This window comes from Cibotium barometz, chromosome 45 (assembly GCF_041138505.1).
Source record: "Cibotium barometz isolate CiBa-2024 chromosome 45, ASM4113850v1, whole genome shotgun sequence".
NCBI lineage: Eukaryota > Viridiplantae > Streptophyta > Polypodiopsida > Cyatheales > Cibotiaceae > Cibotium > Cibotium barometz.
In genome coordinates, this window is record NC_141090.1 from 28,260,443 (window position 1) to 28,279,827 (window position 19,385).

Sequence of the window (19,385 nt, forward strand, 5' to 3'; positions counted from 1 at the left end):
AGATCCTTGTTTTGTGTACAAGCCGTGAGTGAGGCCAGAAACGCATGTAGTTGCATGTGAGCACTTTCCAAGCAACCCCTTTTGCACAAGATCATCGTGTATGCTGGTGCCTCTAACAAGATCCTTGTTTTGTGTACATGCCCTACGTAAGGCCAGAAAAGCATGTAGTTGAGACTTTCCATGACATGGGTCTTGGTCTCCTCTAAATCCCGTGAAGGCCAGTAGCCAAAAGCATATTTGCCTGCATGCAGGCTGTGCAAATTGATGCACTCTCTCTATAGCTGAGGTTGCAACGCTATCAAATAAGTTCATCTTTGGCTGGTGCCCACCAATAGAGACCAGACTAGCAGCATTTTCCATGCTCTTGAAGGCATAAGATTGGAGCCTAAGTTGTGCAGCATGGGAAACCAGCGCTCACAGCTCCCCACTGTCATGGGTTTTCTGATAGGAGTAGGATTTAGTATCATGGGATCATATGTGAATCAATGCTGCTAGGGTGTCGTGAGGGCATTTTACACGTCAGATTCATTAAATATTACATTGGGTTTGGCCTAGAAACTCATTTTGTAAGACTAGAAAGACTAAGGCTGAATATAGAAAGGGAAATAAAAATAGATGGTCTTAAGGGTATAGTTGATAAATGAAGACAACCTAGAGGAAAATACTATTTTTTCTCATGTTGTGCATGGGAGAAGGGAAAATATGCAAGGGAAACAGCAAGCACACTAGGCATCACAGTAGGAAAACTGCTATATGACCTGATACAGCAAACTGCTGGTGCAATTATCCTTAACATGTCGTAACAGGAGATGGGCCTGCTTGAGACCCACTGCCTGAGACCCAACTTTCTGTCACAAAAATCCACTGCTTTCTTGGCATTAGAGCTGGGCATTACAGACCTTGATCTGAGCTTGGCACAAAAGGCTCTGTGAAAACGTCCCGATCCTTACAGTTTCTATGTATTAATCAAGCCTCTTGCTCATAGATCATAAGACTGTGAAATAGCTAGTCAACCCATCCTCATAACAAACATAAAAACTTCATATTTTTAGTGCCTTAACAAACAAGAGTGCTTACATTTCGACGACGCTTTCACCACCACCTCATACATCGGTGCATTATTGGGAGGCAGCTAGAGAAGGAGAGGATACAGCTTGTTATTGAAATGGTTTTTTGCACATACATAAAGATCATCCTCAATGCCGACCTCTTCCTTCAATTTTTCTGTCAGCATTTTCAAATCGTGCCCTTTGAAAATGAGCTCTGACTCAAACTCATCAGGAATTTCAAAGTCATCATCTGCAACTGTGTAATGGATAATCCGCCCGTCAAGCTTAGGCTTCGGAGAAGGTGAGTGCTGTCATCATTTGGCCATCTATTAGTAGGACTGATAAAACAGTAACTCGCTCAGTATCAAAATTCTTCACAATGAATGCACTTATTACATGTGCACAACTCTGTGTGTGTGTGTGTGTGTGTGTGTGTGTGTGTGCATGGCAAGGTCTAAAATTTAGCTCTACTGCTGGTCTAGGCTGAATTCTACTTCTTTCTCAGTGCATCTTCTCTCTCTCTTGTTTGCTCCAAAAAATCTTTGAAGAATATATGTGAAATGCGGATTTAAGGAACCTTATATAAGAGATATCCTTGCCCAATACTCCAGTCAGGTAGCCTTTTGCAAGCCCGAAACTCGAGATATCAAGTCTATGAGGGTCTACTCACAAAGCTTCAAATCATCAACTCCCTCATAGATAGCATAGACTACGTGCTATGACAGGCCCACTCATGTCAACAGCACCCAAGAGTAGGTGTAGGTTCATACATAAAGATATGTCACCATAGTAGACAAATCTTCACTTTTATACACACACAGATATAGCTATGTTATGTGTGTGTGTGTGTGCACGCGCACACGTATGTGTATATGTGTGGGCGTGCACACACATATATGAAAATGCATATGTACATGTGTGATTGTCCACTCATTTAGCATAAAAATCTCTTCACCATACAAGTTTGGAGCCTACTCTTCCGAACCTTGTTCTCTTCCTTCAACATCCTTAACTGCTTTGTCTACAACCCTTGTATAATCAAAAAGTAAACACCTACAAATACAACAACACGAACCTCATTGAATGAAGCGTTGCTGGGGAATGAAGACTTGTGTGTAAATGAAGCATTGCTGGAAAAAGAAGTATTGTTAGAAAATCCCTCGCCATCAAAGAATCCATTTCCCACAGGATCTACCTCCCACAGCACCCAATCTTGTGTTGCCGATCTGTGTGGGATATCATGTGTTATTGAGTTTCTCCAAGGGGGAATGGTGCCATTGGCTCGAAGATAGTTCCTAGCACGAGTTCTAAGCTTGACAGAGAAACCTTCCCTGATAGGCTCCCATATGACAGACGACTCTAAGTCTACTAGCTTCATTTGCAATACTTTTTTGCCTGTCATACCCTGCAAGAAGGTTATGTTTGTTGCAGTCAAGTAGCAGTCATAGCAGCTTTTCAATTTGACTACAGATTTATCATCATCATCATACTCCACAGTCCACAGTGCATTCGACTTTGAACTATCCTTGCTCTGTGACACCGTGCACTCATCATTATCTGCACAAAGGTATTTCCGATGGGTGGCGGCTTCTCAATAGTACTGTGTTAGATTTCTTAAAGAAGTCCATCCTGCAAAGAACCCAACATCCAAGGCTGTCATTGAGCAATACAAAATGACTTATGAAAGTTTATTATATGCATCTATGTGCATCACCCATGATGCCTTTACAAATGTTTTACACATCATCACTGTATATGCATTAAAATGGTGACTGCCCAGCACCCAGTGGTGAGGTTGAGGCTCCCAGGGCAAAGCCCAAAAATCAAAACTCTTCTAACCTACCACTGTGGTGCACTCTATGTCTATATGTAAGTACACATGTATATATGTCTGCATATATGTAAGTATAATGCATCCATGAATGAGTGGATGTATGTGTGCATACTGCATGCATGAATGGATGTAGCATGTATACGTAAACCAACCAGTCCGCGTCCCAACCCACCACACCGACACCAAGCAGCCCAACCCCAATGCCACCTGAACCCACAACCCACCAATTCCACCCAAACCTTCATCAATAACAGCGTCTTTCATCCATCATGGTAGCTGACCCCAACTATGACTTTGTAGCCCAGTAAATCAGCGATGAGTACACCACACTTGGCTAGACCAGTAGATCTCCAAGTACACCAAATTTTCCATGCATGTTGCCCACAGTAGTTCCAAGCACACATCATTTTCCAGTAGCCCCTGACCCGCAATCTCATCATGAAATTTCTTGCCCTGTCAGCTTCTCCCAAAAAAACTATGAGAAAACCACAAAGCTCAATTTTTGATCACATCCAAATAAACTGAACTGGAGTGACTACATGCATTGGGAACACAAAAAAAAAATTGGTTTCATCTGGAGAGATGCCCTCACATTACATCACATTACATCCATTGGAAACAACCCAAAGCTTCCGCAACCAGCCCTTGCTTTGCATATCCTCCTATGAGTGCATTCAGGAAAATGTGTTTGAAAAGATGTCTTGGGTTTGCATCAATGCTCTGAAAAGAGCTTGTCTAAGAGCATCAATCCATTGACTACAATAAAATGAACGAGAGCGTAAACATCGTCTAAAGAGCTTGTCTCTCAACAACAAAGCTAGTGTGGAATTTCATAGCAGACATACAATCAAGATGACACATTTTACGTATGGTTGACATCCAAATTGTGAAGCAGACAACACCAACAACTCTCATGCCTGTCAAAATAAAATTGGGCAATAGCTGCAACACAAATAAAAACATATGCATGCACATAAGAACTGGTCTAACAAGGAATCAATAAAAAACATGCACATGCTTTTTAGTAACCTATTCTTGGATTAAACACCTACTCATCATACACGCATATCATTAAACTTCATATAATGTCCTTGACTAGAGCTGCTCAAATGTATATTATACTCAAGCTTTCTACATTATCGAAGGGATATACATGACATTTAACAAAAATCTACAATATGTATAAGTGTTTGTGATTCTTTCTTTAGCCGCTATTGTAGGTCCCATTGCCTGCTGCCAAAATGGATTGCCTTTAGGAATGAATTGGATCTGCAAAACAATCTGATAGCAATCAAAAGAGAAATTTTGTATAAGTGAGCTAAAGATGTTCCTCTATTCTTTTGAATTAAAGCAATAACTAAGACTTACTTTCTCTCACAAAAACTGTCCTTGAATATATGCTTAGACATGTCGTCATACATAGTCATGCATACCACGGCTACAAAAAGCATGAGTCTACGTAAGTCACAGTTGCTAAGTCTTTCAGCCCGCACCCAAAAAACTTCAGCCCCACCAAAGTTCAGCCCATGTCAAATCAGCTTCTTGCCTCCCTATGTGTTTGATGACCTGTTGCCTATAATCAAAATGAAAATGAGAAAAATGATGCAAAAATCTGATATAACATGACTTTAAAATACAATTAAATGCTTCAACAGTTACGTGAATCACATGAAAAACTAACCTGAAGTATTTACAAAATCATTAAAAAGCTTGTAGTCATTTTGATGTAGTTCATATTTATCAGTTGCTGTATTGTATGTTAAATGTGCCAATGCAATAACTGACTCTATATCGACCATGTTCAAGTCCGTCGAGTCATAAGTAAATGTTCGACGCCCTTTCACCTTTTGATACCAACCAAGCTGAATCTCTACCCCTTGAGGCCGGTCCATCAAGTCAAAACCTCGCTTATAATCCACATACCTGCCACCTACCTTCTTTCTCATCTTTTGAACTCTTCCAAGGTACCAAGTGCTATGAAGTGTGTCCATCTTCTTCAGATTTGTAGCTTTTCTAATTCTCTTTGACCTTTTTTGTCCCTCTCCATGTGTCACATCATGGAAATAAATTGCACAATCAGACCCTATTCCAAAAAAATTGCCATTACTAGATGACGCTTCTTTTTCCTTGTGGCTGAAATACACTCCTTGCTTCACCCTAGTCAACCTATCCTTTGACAATGTAGAGTTTCCATTGAGTTGGCTTACCAAAGTAGATTTGAAGATGAATTTGCCATCAACCTCTACCACCGGTGAGATACTCTTCTTCTCAGCTTCATTGCTTGCCTCATCAAGAAGCCCATCGATCTCATGTCGAATCTCACTCAAAGATATGACCTCGTCATCTTCATTGCTCTCGTTGCCAATGGGGCTATCATCACCACATGGCTCCGCAAAGTCATCATGCTCATCTGCCCCGCCCATTTCAGTATCTAGCTTTGACCACATTGATTCTGTATCTAACCAAGGCTCTTTCCACCATTTAAGACCCTCACTTGTGCAAGGTTTGAGGCCCAATGTCTCACATAAAGTTTGTGCCTGCTTCAATCCCTCTTTTAATGCATCTATCATCTTTGTATCAGAGGAAACACTTTCGTAGTTCCCAAGATCTGCTTCCAAAACACCTTCATGCTTGTTCAAGTCCTTCCAAATGTGTTCTTGTTTCTTATGGGCCCTTGAAAAAGTCACCCCATTTGAGCTATACTCATGCATGGCAACCTGATTCAAACTACCAACACAATGCAAAAGATCTCCAAAATCAAACGCTCTTTCCTGCCCAACCATACCGCCAATCTTGTTGAAATAGATCTCCGCTGCATCAGATCCTGTGAAATGTAGAGGACATCTGAAATTTGGATAGAACTCCCGAAACATCTTTATAAGTAGAACAACAAAATGGCAAGAAAGTTGGATGTCTATGCATGCCTCTTTGCTAATGAAGTTTTCCTTTAGTTTGTATGTAGGATGGTGAGGTAGCCATAATCTCCACAGCTTGAAGAAGAAGACCACTTTAGCTGCAAGCACCACACGCTGTCCCAAGTCTAAATATGGTGATAAGAATATGTCTATGTAGTCAGCAACAACCTGCAAATATGCCTCGGTCCCTTGCATGCTCCTCTCTTTCTTTTGCATTTCCCTCATACATTTTTGCACTTGTCTAGAGACAATCCTTTGGGCTGCCCCCCAGTTTTGACGATCATTTCGTTGTATGTCCCCATCTCGCAACCTGTGCTGATCAACAGAGAAAGTGTTGTAGACCATAGCAACGTGATTGAGTGTAATCCACACACGCCCAATTGCAAGCTGTCGGGTAGGACTGTCAAGAGGACTCACAAGCTTCTTTCCACAATGGACAAAATCTTGATCATGTAAACCATACACATCTCCTCTCACAAATCTTCCTTTCAACTTCCATCTAGGCCAATCAATGAAAAATTGCCTATCTCTCTTTCCTAGGTAGTCTTCAACCATGAGCTTTCGACGTCTACTGTCACCATCTGATGCATGCCCAATTATTGGACCTATCACGTCTTTGAACTTTGCATTCCACATCCGCTCCACAAGCATCCATTGGGTTCTGATGAAATCACTATCAAAGCGGTTGCATGTGCAATGCACAACTAGAGCCAATCTTGGAAGACTCTCATGAAGAGGGTTGACAATGAGGAGCCTTGCATAGTGTCCCACCACGTGGTTTTGGAAGGAATCTACTATTGTCTCATATCCTTGTGCTCCATCTCCAACGATGATGGCATCATTTGAAGAGCATTGATGATCCTCTCCTTCTCTTCCACAAAACCCAATCAAAGCATCATCTTTTGCATTCCATCTACATAAAAAGAAAGATTTTCTTTCATATTTTTATTTCAGCCCGCTTCATGCACAAAGAACTTTATATTTACAATCAAAGAAAGGAAGAGATATTGAAAAAAGCTTACCTAATGCGCCGCTTGATAGTTGTATCATCTTCAACAATGATAATTGGTACTCGTGATGTTATTTTATGTTTTCTCTTTGCTCCAACATATATCTTCCCGATTGCATCAAAGATATATTCATGCTCCCCTGACTGAAAGTAAGTTGATTTTCTTCGGTGTCTCCTAGTGGTTGACATGGATGGCCCTCCAAGGTTTACACTCGAAAAATCATGTAAGCGTGGCCCACCCCATAGCTTCATGACTTCAAAAATGGTCTTTGTTGATTCTGTGAATCTTTGACCCTTTTCGGATCTTAATGCATTCTTTGCAATGTCTTGAAGAAAGTCCCATAAAGGTGATTTGCCTCCAAATTTACCTTGCCTGCAAGCCTCAATGATGTTATTGCAAAATCGCCTCACATCCTTTCTATTAATGCTTTCATAGTTGGCCTCTTTCAAGGATCTGATTCTCACAGAAAGCACCACAATCTTTGCCTTTAGCCACCATAAATTTCTACCTGCTTCTCGTAATTTCTTCATGGTCCCAACTGAGACACTTTTCAGCTCTTCAATTCCAAGGTAATCTAGCCGCATTCCTTTGCCCGTTTGCCTTTCTCCTCTCTTCTCAATGGAAATACTCTCCCGATACACTCTCATGCGAAAATCACCACATGATGGAATTGTCTTGCAATGCTTGCATGTAAAACTTTGAAAAGGCATTCCAATGCTTGAGATACGAAGGCAATGTATAGGCCTAAAGCATCCATCTACTATGTACTCCATATCTCCATCATGCAAAGATGCTTTTGTATATGGCTCACAAAACCACTCTCGTCCCATCTTTAGATCTTGTAGGAGAGGTTTTATATCAACCTCACGACCACTAACATGAATTGTATGCTGCCATAATCCCCAACACAAGATAGTAAGATTGGATGAAGGCAAGCATGATGTACCTGTGGGGATAGAAGGCGCTTTTGAATGCTCTTTTGTTGATGTGAGAAAAGCACCCAAGGTTTGTTGGCGTGGATCTTTGTCAAAATGCTTTTTAGGTCGCCCACAAGATCCAGTCAAGAGTGAATAAGACTGATGTGGTGTGGTCTTGCTCCATGCAATGGTGTGAGACTTTCCATTAATATGTTCCATTAGAATTGTTGGCAAATCTGAACCACGCATTAGGAAGTGAATGGGGTCTTCTTGGGCCCTTTAATTTGCCCAAGCCTAATCAAGGTAATTAAGGAATAGCCAAATGGGGGGTTGCCATGTGGACTAAAATGTTGGGTTTGTAAGAGAGCTGTAAGAGTGGTTAAAGGGTGCACTTTTTTCCCCAAAAAGGGGGGAGGCAATTTTACAATTTTCGGACCTCCATAACTTCTACATACAAGCTCCGATTTGAGCGGAGATTATAGATCCGTGATCTACACATCAAGAGCTTTCCATAGATATGTTACATGATATGGTTTTGTCTGCTAGATTTTAAATTCCATTTTTCCTCCAAAATTCAAATTCGAATAAAGTAGCCGTTTTGAAGCTTCTAATTAGAAAACGTTTCTTCTTAACAGAAAAGGTTTGACTCCTTAAACTGCCAAATAAAAGGGCCCAAGAAGCCTTCCATTGAGGTCCTAATGAGGACATAAGTGCAGCCACTTCCCATCATACTTACACACCACTCTGACAGTGCTTCTATCTTTGTAATCATGCAAGGTGGCTTCAACCAACTGAAAATCAGCCCCTACATGAAGAAACTAGATGTTGAGAGAAGAAAAGAAAAGAAAAATCAGCTGAAAATTAACACTAAAAAGAACAAGCAAAAATCCTTTAAAAAAAACCAATACAAGGGGCTGAAATTAGTGTCTTGCATGAGCTTAACAAAGGTGTTACATAAAGAAGATAATAGTTTGGTTGTAAAGAATTAAGAAATAAGTTGATGCTTACCTTCAAACACCATATTGGGGAATATGGGAATTTCCCATAAGTTTGGGACATGTGGTCAAATCTTTGGATTAATCATAACTTGAACACCGTTACTCCAAATTGAGCGCTCTATAGCTCACTAGATTCCATTTTCCAAGCGCTTTCCAACAATAGGTCACATGATATGGTTTTGAAAAACTTATAGGCATGTTATCCATGTCCCACCTTTTTAGCATTCAAAAAATGGGAGTTGGGAAATTCCCAAACTCACGAATATAGTGTTTTCATGAGTGTTATTAAAATTATTCATCTCCTCGATAGCCGCCAAAATTGCCACCGCATCATCACAATCATCTTCTTTGTCCTTTGTACTACTTCCTTGAGTGTCTATTGCATCGATCTTTAGCCCTTGATTGGAAAGGTACCATTTTGTATGGGATTGTCCTTGAAGAATTTGAAATCTTAAGAAGTTTGTTAAGCATGAGTATGCGGTCTGCTTGCCTCCAGCATTCCCGATCCATAAAAGCTTTTACATTCATCACACCAAATTCCAATCAAAGGCTTGTCATTGACATCTTTGGTTGTAAGCTGAAAATTGTCATCTCTAGGTGGATTTCTGTTCCTCAAATTCTTACGAGTCTTGTCACATTGGACCTCCCAAAGGTCAAGAGTTTCTTTTGGTAGTAAAGAACTCTTGAGCATGTTGACCTTGCTACCATGAACATTCTCACCCTCTTCCCTTGCATTCATGTCAGTAGCTTCTAAGGAAACATTTAAGCTTCTACAAATGCGCTTTGCGGGCCCGCCACCATCAGCCATGCTTAAACACCTCTTTATGCCAACACTTTTGTTGCTCTCCACTTGCCAACGCTCTTCTTGTGTGGCATTCAATGTGCACACTCCATCATCATCTTCATCTTCAATAACAAACTCAAAAGATTCACTTACAATGCCATCTTGCACAATCTCTCTGCGTATGGCACTAAAGGTATAATCTCCCATCACTCTAACATAACCCAACAACTTCTTTTCACTATCCCCATGGTCAAACACCTTAATGCGAGCCTTGGATGCCATGAATGATCGATCCTACATTCAAAAGAACCATAAAAGAGAAAATATCAAACATAATGAGGGATGCCAATAAATAGTTTAATGGGCATAAAATATCTACAAGGTCTCTATTTATTGAAAAAATATGAAAGAAAAATTAAAAGAAATTTCTTCTCTCTTGCAATAGGACCACACTCATTTTCTTTGATTTCAACCATAAAGCTTGAGAGAGCTTGCAAAAAATAAGGCAAATCTACTTTACTTGAGAGCTACATAAAATTCTATTGGAAAAAAATGCATGAGGATTACTACTAGATTGAATTCTTAGTATTCTAAAACACTATAGAAATCCTTCTCTATAAATTTATATAATCCTTCTCTATTAGTTTATATGAAAGAAAAAATCATGAACTCTAAAGCACACTCACCTTCTCTTTGAGTTGTAAAATTTGTAGATAATAAACTTCTTCTTTGCTTGTAGCCGTAAATATTGCAAATAAGAAGCAATAATTAGAGAATATTTGCCCTGCACAACAAGAGAACTAGCTATTTAGGAAGAAACTTTTCACTGCATATAAAAATTAGTTTTAAAAGAAAACGTTAATACACTTTATGTTTAGGAAAATCAAGTGAGGGAGTAAAATTTATAGAAGAAGTGCATAGTGATTCATTCAATCACTTCATTGTAAAGGTTTATTGATTGAAGAAGAGATTTGGGAACTTCTTTCACCTTTGAAAGGAAGAATAAGAGGAAAGAAATCAGCCCATTAGTAGAAGAAGAAAGCAATCTTCCTATTATCCAGCAAGAATGAAAATCTCAACCCATAGAAACTCTTTGAGATAACCCACAAGCAGCCCATTAGTAGCAATATGCCCATTGTCCTCCTGCAAGAATCAAAATCCTCTTTAAGCTAACCCACAAGCCATTAGAGTGAAGAGTGAACCCACAGTAGAATAGATTATACAAGGGGATTTGAAAAAAATCAGAGCACAAAGATAGAGAAAGGGGGAAGCGGCGTCCAAAAGGAAGGAGGGAGTAGTAAAGAGAGAGCATTATTACGTGAGATGTTTCTTTATTGCTTCTCTCTTTTACAGCAACTAATTTAAAACACTTCACTTCAAATTTAAAAAACGTTGAATAGAGTGTGGAGCAAAAAAAGAGTGGAGCAAAAACGTTAAATAGAGTGTGGAGCAAAAAAAGAACTTTAAAGTGTGGGGCCAAAAAACACTACTAGATTTGAACCCTCTACCTAGACCCCAACAAAATTATGTTATACCACTAGAATAGTACCCTACTTCTGAAGTTTCATGAATAAAAACACTCCTTATTTTATTTTTTCCAGGCACAATTGTAATACCCCTCCTTTCTTTTTAAAACTGTAAGCGAGATTTATATTAAAACCCATCCTTTTGAACGCACGTGCTACACCTACAGGTCTATAAGGTGGAGGCCCCGGGAATCGACTTACAATCTGGATATCAACAGATACGAATCGCTGAAGACAACATTGACAAAATGGCATTTTGCACAAGGTATGGAAGCTAACGAATGGCTGGTGTTGCCGTTTGGGCTAACCAATGCCCCAGCCACCTTTTGCACGATGATGAATGATATCTTTAAAGATTATCTAGATGAGTTTTTGATCATATATATAGATGATCTGCTCATATACAGCAAGACTTTGAGTGAGCATAAAGAACACGCTACAGCCCATCCAAATAGAAGCTCAAACCACCAGCACACGCTGTTGTTCCACGCGATTTAGTAGGCATCATTTTTCTAGAGAAAATCTGAGATTTCTGCTTCATCAAATGCAATGGCTCTAATTCCTCTTGGCCCTAGGGGTTTCAAGGATTATCTACATGCTGGTGAAGACAGAATTTGATTTGATCAAGTCTACAGTGAGATCCAAGCTCTTCATCAAATCTGTAGGTGACTTTGGTAAAACAGAGATTAAGCATTCAATGTTTGGTCAAATCTTGTGTTTCTTGGCTTAATCCTCTACTAGACTAATTGCTATTGATGGCCTTGAAAGGATTTGAGCTCATTTGAACTATAAGTCCTCAAATCTAGACTCCCCACATACTCTGTTTTTTGCACACAAAATAGAGGATTAATTTTCTAGTCAGTGGTGATAAATCAATGCTAATCATAGTATTTTGGTGCAGTTGTGGGTTCAAATTAACTATTAGGTATCTGATACAGATTCTTATAACTTCAGATTGCAATTCAAAGATGGTTTGATACTCCACACCATTTGAGTTGGCCACCGGTAAAGAGGTCATTACACCTCTCGCCATTGCCACAGGAGATGTGCATGCCGAAGATGCAAATGCAGAGGAATTTTAGCAGAAATGGTAGAAGAGAATGCGGGTTGCACAGCAGAATCTAGAACAAAGCAAAGTCAAATATGTTAAAAATGCCAACAAGAAGAGACGTGATGATGAATTTCGTGAGGGAGACTTGGTCTTGGTTAGTGCCCAAAACATTGCACTACCTGCCAACCTCACACCAAAATTCAATCATCGCTTCTATGGCCCGTACAAAGTGCTCAAATCTTACAATGGAGTCACCTACAAAATAGATCTGCCTGCAAACAGTACACATACATAATGCATTTCATATAAGCCTAATCAAGAGGTTTGTCCCCCATACCAGGTTTGGTTGCCATGTACCGATGCTTGCAGATGGTGCAACACCCGCCGCTACGCCTTTTGAACCAGAACTAATATTGAAATCATGATTCCGGCGGGGAACGCCACAATTCTAAGTGAAATGGAAACATCGCCCCATGACAGATTGCACATGGGTGCTAGAAGGGAAAATGATTCAAATGGCACATCCGTTGGTTCTACAATTTTACAACATAGTGCCCGTTGAGGATGATGTACACCTAGAATAATGGCTTGAAAGGGACTTGAAGCTCTTCAAAAGGGGGGTGTATGTGAGGCGTGGGATTTTTGGGATTTCTATCCGGCCTCACATGGTGCTCTCGAGGTATGCTTGGACGCCTCGAATTCTTTGCATCTATATGGGAGTACCTTGAGGTGGAGTAATGTGGCCTAGCCCGACCTCTCCTACCTTCGTTTAGATACAAGACGACTTGTGGGCAAGGGATCCCGCACCTCGGATACCTGCAAGTCATTTTTTCTCATCACTCTTGTGATCCCATTGTAATCTCATGGCGTGTCGGCATTTTGTCAATACAAGTTTTGGGTTGGAAGCCTGCATTTGGGTGACACCGTTTTCCATTGCCATTTGTACGTTTTGGTCATAACTCCTTCATACGAAGTCTGATTTCAAAGTTCTATTACTCAAAATGACCGGCTTGTTGTCCTCTTCGAGAGGAGCTATAGGTCTTGGTGTGCAGCATTCAAGTACTCTCTGTTTTCACTTTTGTACTGGATTTTCTAGTCCCGAGCAGGAGCTCACGCCCAGAATGCGACCGGAGATCACCGCTCCGTGTGACAGTTTCCAATATTGTTTTTGCAACCGCATAAGTTCTAAGTGAGAACTTTTGATTTTTCCCTCCATCAAGTGACGAGTACATCCACCAAATCCTAGTGAACCTATTTTGCTTCTTGTGCAAGTCTTTCTTACTTTGGTCCACAGCTTGGTTCAGCTTCTCCTTGTTGGTGGGTTACATTGGAGGTGTTGCTCTTACTTTATTACTTGGTTGAACTTGCTTCTTTTTCTAGATCAACTTTGGTGCTTCCTTAGTACCTTATTTAGCTAGAGCCCTGTCCTATATGTGCTTATGGTACTCTTGTGTTATTCTGGAGGGAGTTGCGAAAATGGTTTTTGAATTTGTTTTTTGTACCCATACTGTTTTATTTCCTTGATATTAGCATTGTTTTTATAGTAAGTCCTTTTGGACCCACCGTTATTAAATGCTAGGTTGTGTGTGGGTTTGCGTGTGATATACAGCTTCCTGTCCCTGCCTGTCTTTTCTTATCTCTTGCTTGTAGCATGTCTATATTTCTTTTCTTTCCCATGAGGCTTTTTTGTATGTTTCATAGTATCCTTGTGCTTGAAGCTGGGCCTGGGAACCCATTTTTTTTGCCTGGAGACTTTTGCTGCCTTTGCTTTGATTCTCTTGAAGAGAGAAGACCTTAAAATGAGGATGCTTGTTCTGTTAGGAATTCTATTTTTTGTGGCATTGGAGATTCCATCTTGCAATGTCATTGCATGTTTCCCTTTATTCAATAGACTCCATAATGGCACGATGATGGTGTCTTTTCCATCATTGAGTTATACCTCTCATTTTTCCCATTGGATGTGGTAGTTGCTGGCACAAATCTATTTTCATCCAATAAACATTTCCTCTTCCATTGTCCCTATAGGCACAACAAACACATTCCCGACCAAGGGATTATTTCTAACAGAGATGTTTACATTCAAAAGTCCCATTGCATGTGTGACAGATGGATGCACACTTTGAATTTCAGCACTTGTTGTCTCTAGGGGGGTTTGTTAAAAGCTGCCCATGTCTCATAGGAAATCAAGGTATGACATGACCCCGTATCAATGAGTGTGATGCTTGTTGCACTGCCCCTCCTTTGTAGAGACATGTACACTAAGTCTTGCAAGTACAATATCCGAGTCATCCTTATGAAGAAAAGTCATCCTTATGTGAAAAAAAGTGAGTGAAGCCATATTTACGCGTATCATTCTCCCTTGGAGTATTTATTTTTCTTTGGCTTCCTCTTGAGCTTGTTTGATCTTTGCCTTGACTAGCTCTTTTTTTTTGTTTTAGAAGGTTCTGTTGTGTGAGCATTTCCTAGATCAAGGGTCCATAATATTTCTTGAGTTTACTCCCATTGATGGACCCTTCCATTTCTACCCCTTCAATAGTTTCAATGCGGATTGACCGTTGAGGGGTGATTTCGGACACTCTAAAAGGTCCTAAGCCTCTGTATTCTAGTTTCTTTTTATTGGTGCTTAGGTCCCCCATTTCCAGTTCTTTTTATTTCAAGTTATGGTCAAACTAGTGTTTCCTCCATAGTTTTTCGACCATAAGCCCATGCGAGGCAATCAATCGGGTTTCGTTGAGTTTTTCCAAGTCAAGTAACCTTTCGGCTAATGCATTTTCAGTGAGCCTTTCTTTTACGGTGATTCACAGGCTAGGAATAAAAACTCCATAGGAATTACTGCATCAGTGCCAAAATGTAGGCAAAAGGTATCCTGTTGCTACCTTATATAATGTACAATATGCTCATAGTGTTGCGTTCAGCTTGTGTTCCCAATCTATGCGGCTGGCTTCTAAAGTTTTAGTCAAGACAGCACACAAGATCTTGTTTGTGCTCTCTGCTTAACCATTTTCATTAGGGAAAATTTGGACTCAAAAAGGGACCTTGTAAGAGATCCCTTGGGATGGTGATGTGGACAAAGCAAGCCAATAAACCCACATATAATATTAGAGGGTACGTGCATCATTTTTGAGTTCTTTATTCCATTAACTGACATGTAGGGCATTTTTTAATTCAAAACAATGCCTCTGAAGTATAGTTTTTTATTCCCACTATGGTGCCTTATTTTATTGAAAAAAGACACCACTCTCTTCTCCAAAGAAAAATCGCAATTGAACATCAACGAAATTGCAGGGTGCAAATCATGACGTCGACATATGTAGAGGAAGTCATACAACAGAGCTGCAGGTGTTTCTTTAATCTCTTCGTCCACATCAAACTCGACTTGAACTTGCACCATGGCTGAATTCAAGGGTGTAGATAAGACATGGAAAATATTAGTTCAAGCAATGAATCAAGAGACAGTCGGTCTTAAACAACAAATCTCTGTGTGGTGTGAATGGATTCAAAATAAAGTGAGAGGAGATGCCAGAGGAATCCAGGTATTCCTCCTCGCGTTGTAGTGAATCTATTTTCCCTAATGCAAATAAAAGTGCAGCTTAGTCAAGGACCTCTTCTCGCGTTATGGTGAATCGATTCACCATAATGCGAGGAGGAATATTGTGCTTCCTATGGGACCTTCGCTCGTGTTATGGTGAATTGATTCACCGCAACATGATGACTTTTTCATCCTTTGGCACCACCTCTTACGTTATGGTGAATTACAAATAAAGATACTTCTAAAGTACCCATACTGAGAGAGGAGGTGTCAAACGAATTAAAATAGTCTTCTTCGCAGTCAATTCACCATAAGGCGAGAAATCATAGGTTTTCAATTCACCTTAACGCGATGAAAAGACAAAGCAAGGAGTTCTGCACGAATGAAACCAAAAGAAGGAAGCACAAAAGAGATAAAAATACCAGGAAAATGAATTGTATACAAACGTCGCGGGAGATGGAGATGAAGGAGTTTGTCGTTATCTTTGATGGAGATGAAGGAGGTTGGAGGTTTGTCTTTGACGTTTGATACAAGAGGATGAAGGAGGATGATTGATGAAGGAGGGTTGGAGGAGATAGTCAGTCATTGATGGAGATGAAGGCCGTTGGTGGGGAGATAAATGAGAATACAAACTCCAAGAGAGGCAATAAATGAGATGGGTATCCTAGAGAAGCAATTAAAAACCGTTTTTAATGCTATGCGACATGTCAACATCGCGTTTTCACCCGCCATTCCATGAATGCCACGTGGCAGTCCGCCATATATCTAGCACGTGTACAAGCTATAAAGTTTAATCAAAGCCCTTTTTAATGCTATGCGACACGTCAGCGCCGTTTAGTTGCCCTGGCAGCCCGTCAGCACGTGTGTTCGCTCTAAAGACTAATCAAAGCCATTAATCATGCCACCTTTTTGTCCTCTTATCGATTTTGCCTTGTCCATCCTCCTGCTTGCCTCCAGGTGACTTCCGACTACCGCCACAGTACTGAACCAATATTCCACCTCCTGCACGATAGTCTCAATCCATTCTCACGCAAGAAATGTAAGTTTTTGTATATTACTTGATTGTTTTGTAAGTTTCTTGTATATTGCTTATTTGTTTTGTTTTTTCTTCAACTGTTTGCCCTCTACCATTGTTTTTTCTTCGACTGTTTGCCTTCTGCCATGGTGATTTGATTCACCTTAAAGCACACGACGGGCCATTAGAATCTCAATACGCTCCATGTCTTATGGTGAATCGAATCACCAAAATGCAAGATGGAATGGTAAGAGATTCGAGATAATCCTCCTCCCGTTGTAGTAAATCGATTCACTATAACGTGAGGAGGATTGTTTTGCTTTGACTGGCCCTTAGTCTTGCATTATGGTGAATCGATTCACTATAACGCAAGACCAAAGGGCAAAGGATTCACGATAATCCACCTCTTATTGGTGTCAATTAATTCACCTCCTACACGACAGTCTCCATCCATTCCCACTCATAGAATGTGATGGAAGTGTATTACTTGATTGTTTTGTGCGTTTCTTGTATATTCCTTGATTGTTTTGTTTTTCCTTCGATTGTTTGCCCTCGGCCATTGTTTTCTCTTTGACTATTTGCCCTCTGCCATGATGATTCGATTCACCGTAAAGTAGACGACAAGTCATTAGAATCTCAATACGGCTTTATGTGTTATTGTGAATCGAATCACCAAAATGCAAGACGGAATGGTAAGAGATTCGCGAGCATCCTCCTCCCGTTGTAGTAAATTGATTCACTATAACGCGAGGAGGATTATTTTGCTTTGACTGGCTCTTAGTCTCGCGTTATGGTGAATCAAATCACTATAACGCAAGATCAAAGCTCAAAGGATGCACAATAATCCGCCTCTTATTGGTGTCAATTATGTTGGCTATATATAGAATGTCTCTATATATAGCCCTAGGATCTCCTCTATATATACTCATCTATTGTGTGTATTCCACACACTTTGGGGATTCAATATTGTGTCTCGTGTGCTTCTCTCTCATCTCTCTCATGCTATCGCCTCCATCCAACATGGTATCAGAGCTATGGTTCTACGTGAACCTAGAGATCTCCACAGGTCAAAGTTTATCCGTCTCCATACAAAGGAACTCTGTGTTTCTGGTTTGAAGAAATAAAAAGCAAGGTGAGGATAGAGAGCAGCCTGCGCAACAGCAACAATAGCCTAAAACGGAAATCTTGAGCACGTAGCTTCGTCCGCGTACGTCGAAGCTAGGGTTTCGTCTATAGGCTGATCTCCCAGAACTGTTTGGCTATGGTGGACTACTGGCGCTACTCTAACATGATGGCTCCTGGACAAATCCATGCGAAACGCCCGAGAAGCGGATTATGATGAGCTCCCTTTACCTGGAGCAGCCAGTTATGGTCGTGGAGAGGTTCGTTATGATGAACGAGATGGGCGCATGCCATGGAGAGATCCGGAACCCCTCGATTTCGGTACCGACTACAAAGTGGCATATGCTTCAGGTGGTATGACTGGTGCAGATGTATTGGGTCTCTCTGGCGGCCCTCTCATGGGCATGAGTGTACTGGGGGGTGCAGGGGTTGGTAACATGGGTGTGTCTGGTCTGGAGGATCCTAGCATGATGGGACAGGGTGGCAGGTTGCTGGGTCTGGATACCAGCATGATGAAGGGTGTCAATGTTGGTGTAAATGGAGGGAGATCTGATTACCTTCCAAGGCAAGATAGTCAAGGAGCACGATTAAGGGGCCCTGGTCTTCTGCCACCAGATGCTCCACCAGATGCAACACCTTCCTTATTTATTGAAGGGCTTCCATCTGACTGCTCTCGCAGGGAAGCAGCTCATGTTTTTTGCCCTTTCCTTGGGTTTAAGGAAGTTCACCTTGTGCACAAAGAGTCAAGGCGGGTGAGTAGGCTTTCAATGAAGATAGTATAGTGTTGACACCTGTGCATTATTGGCATCATGTGCTCACTTTAGTTTATAGATTTTTAATTGTTTCTGTTCTCACTCTGGCATCGCTCTCTGTAGCTGGGAGGAGATACATTTGTCTTGTGCTTTGTAGAATTTACAGATTCGAGATGTGCTGCTATTGCATTGGAGGCTTTGCAAGGTATGCATCAGAATCCCTCTTGGAAATTGATGAGCTGGGTGATGATTACACAAATGAATGATGTTAGAAGCCTAAAGTGTAGCCCTGTGAGGCTCACAATGCAGGCTGTTAAGGGTAAACATGCTTGGAGCTAGGGTGAGAATAAACATTGAACTCTGTCTTCAGGCTTTGATCCTAAGAGTTTACTTGACATCAGAATGGTCTATGAGTGGCAAGCTAGTAGGGTATGAAACACATGAATAGCGTGTTCTGAACGAGTTCGGAATGTTTTGATGCTTTCCAAGGATGCTTCTATTGGTGTACAGAATGGTCGATGAGCGGCAAGATAAGTGCAGGTGTTGTAAGAGCCTCTTTGATAGGTATGATTCTCATATTAAATCCTCAAGAAAAGGTATGTCAATTGTTTCTTCTCGCGGCAAGATAAGTGCAGGTGTTGTAAGAGCCTCTTTGATAGGTATGATTCTCATATTAAATCCTCAAGAAAAGGTATGTCAATTGTTTCTTCTCGTGCGTGGAGGATACTCAAATCTCATTTTTCAGATGAGGAGCTGATAGGTATGATTCTCATATTAAATCCTCTATTAAATCCTCAAGAAAAGGTATGTCAATTGTTTCTTCTCGTGCGTGGAGGATACTCAAATCTCACTTTTCAGATGAGGAGCTGATAGGTATGATTCT

General features: G+C 40.7%; 1 protein-coding gene and 2 pseudogenes across 1 annotated transcript; 1 reads left to right on the forward strand and 2 right to left on the reverse strand.

The window, feature by feature from the left end:
- Positions 1-1,120: 1,120 nt before the first annotated feature.
- On the reverse strand, positions 1,121-2,677 carry LOC147612604 (uncharacterized; annotated as a pseudogene).
- A 1,756-nt stretch (positions 2,678-4,433) lies between these two features.
- Positions 4,434-6,388, reverse strand: LOC147612605 (uncharacterized; annotated as a pseudogene).
- An 11,550-nt stretch (positions 6,389-17,938) lies between these two features.
- On the forward strand, positions 17,939-19,056 carry LOC147612606 (uncharacterized). Its single transcript, XM_086783543.1, has 2 exons — positions 17,939-18,502; positions 18,626-19,056. Exons 1-2 carry the CDS (start codon positions 17,939-17,941, stop codon positions 18,839-18,841), a joined length of 780 nt encoding a protein of 259 aa, XP_086639669.1. The 3' UTR covers positions 18,842-19,056.
- Positions 19,057-19,385: the final 329 nt, after the last annotated feature.

Coding starts and splice junctions, on each gene's coding strand:
- LOC147612606 (XM_086783543.1), top strand. CDS start 17,939: ATGCGAAACGCCCGAGAAGCGGATTATGATGAGCTCCCTTTACCTGGA. Junction 18,503..18,625: donor TGCACAAAGAGTCAAGGCGG/GTGAGTAGGCTT, acceptor CGCTCTCTGTAG/CTGGGAGGAGATACATTTGT.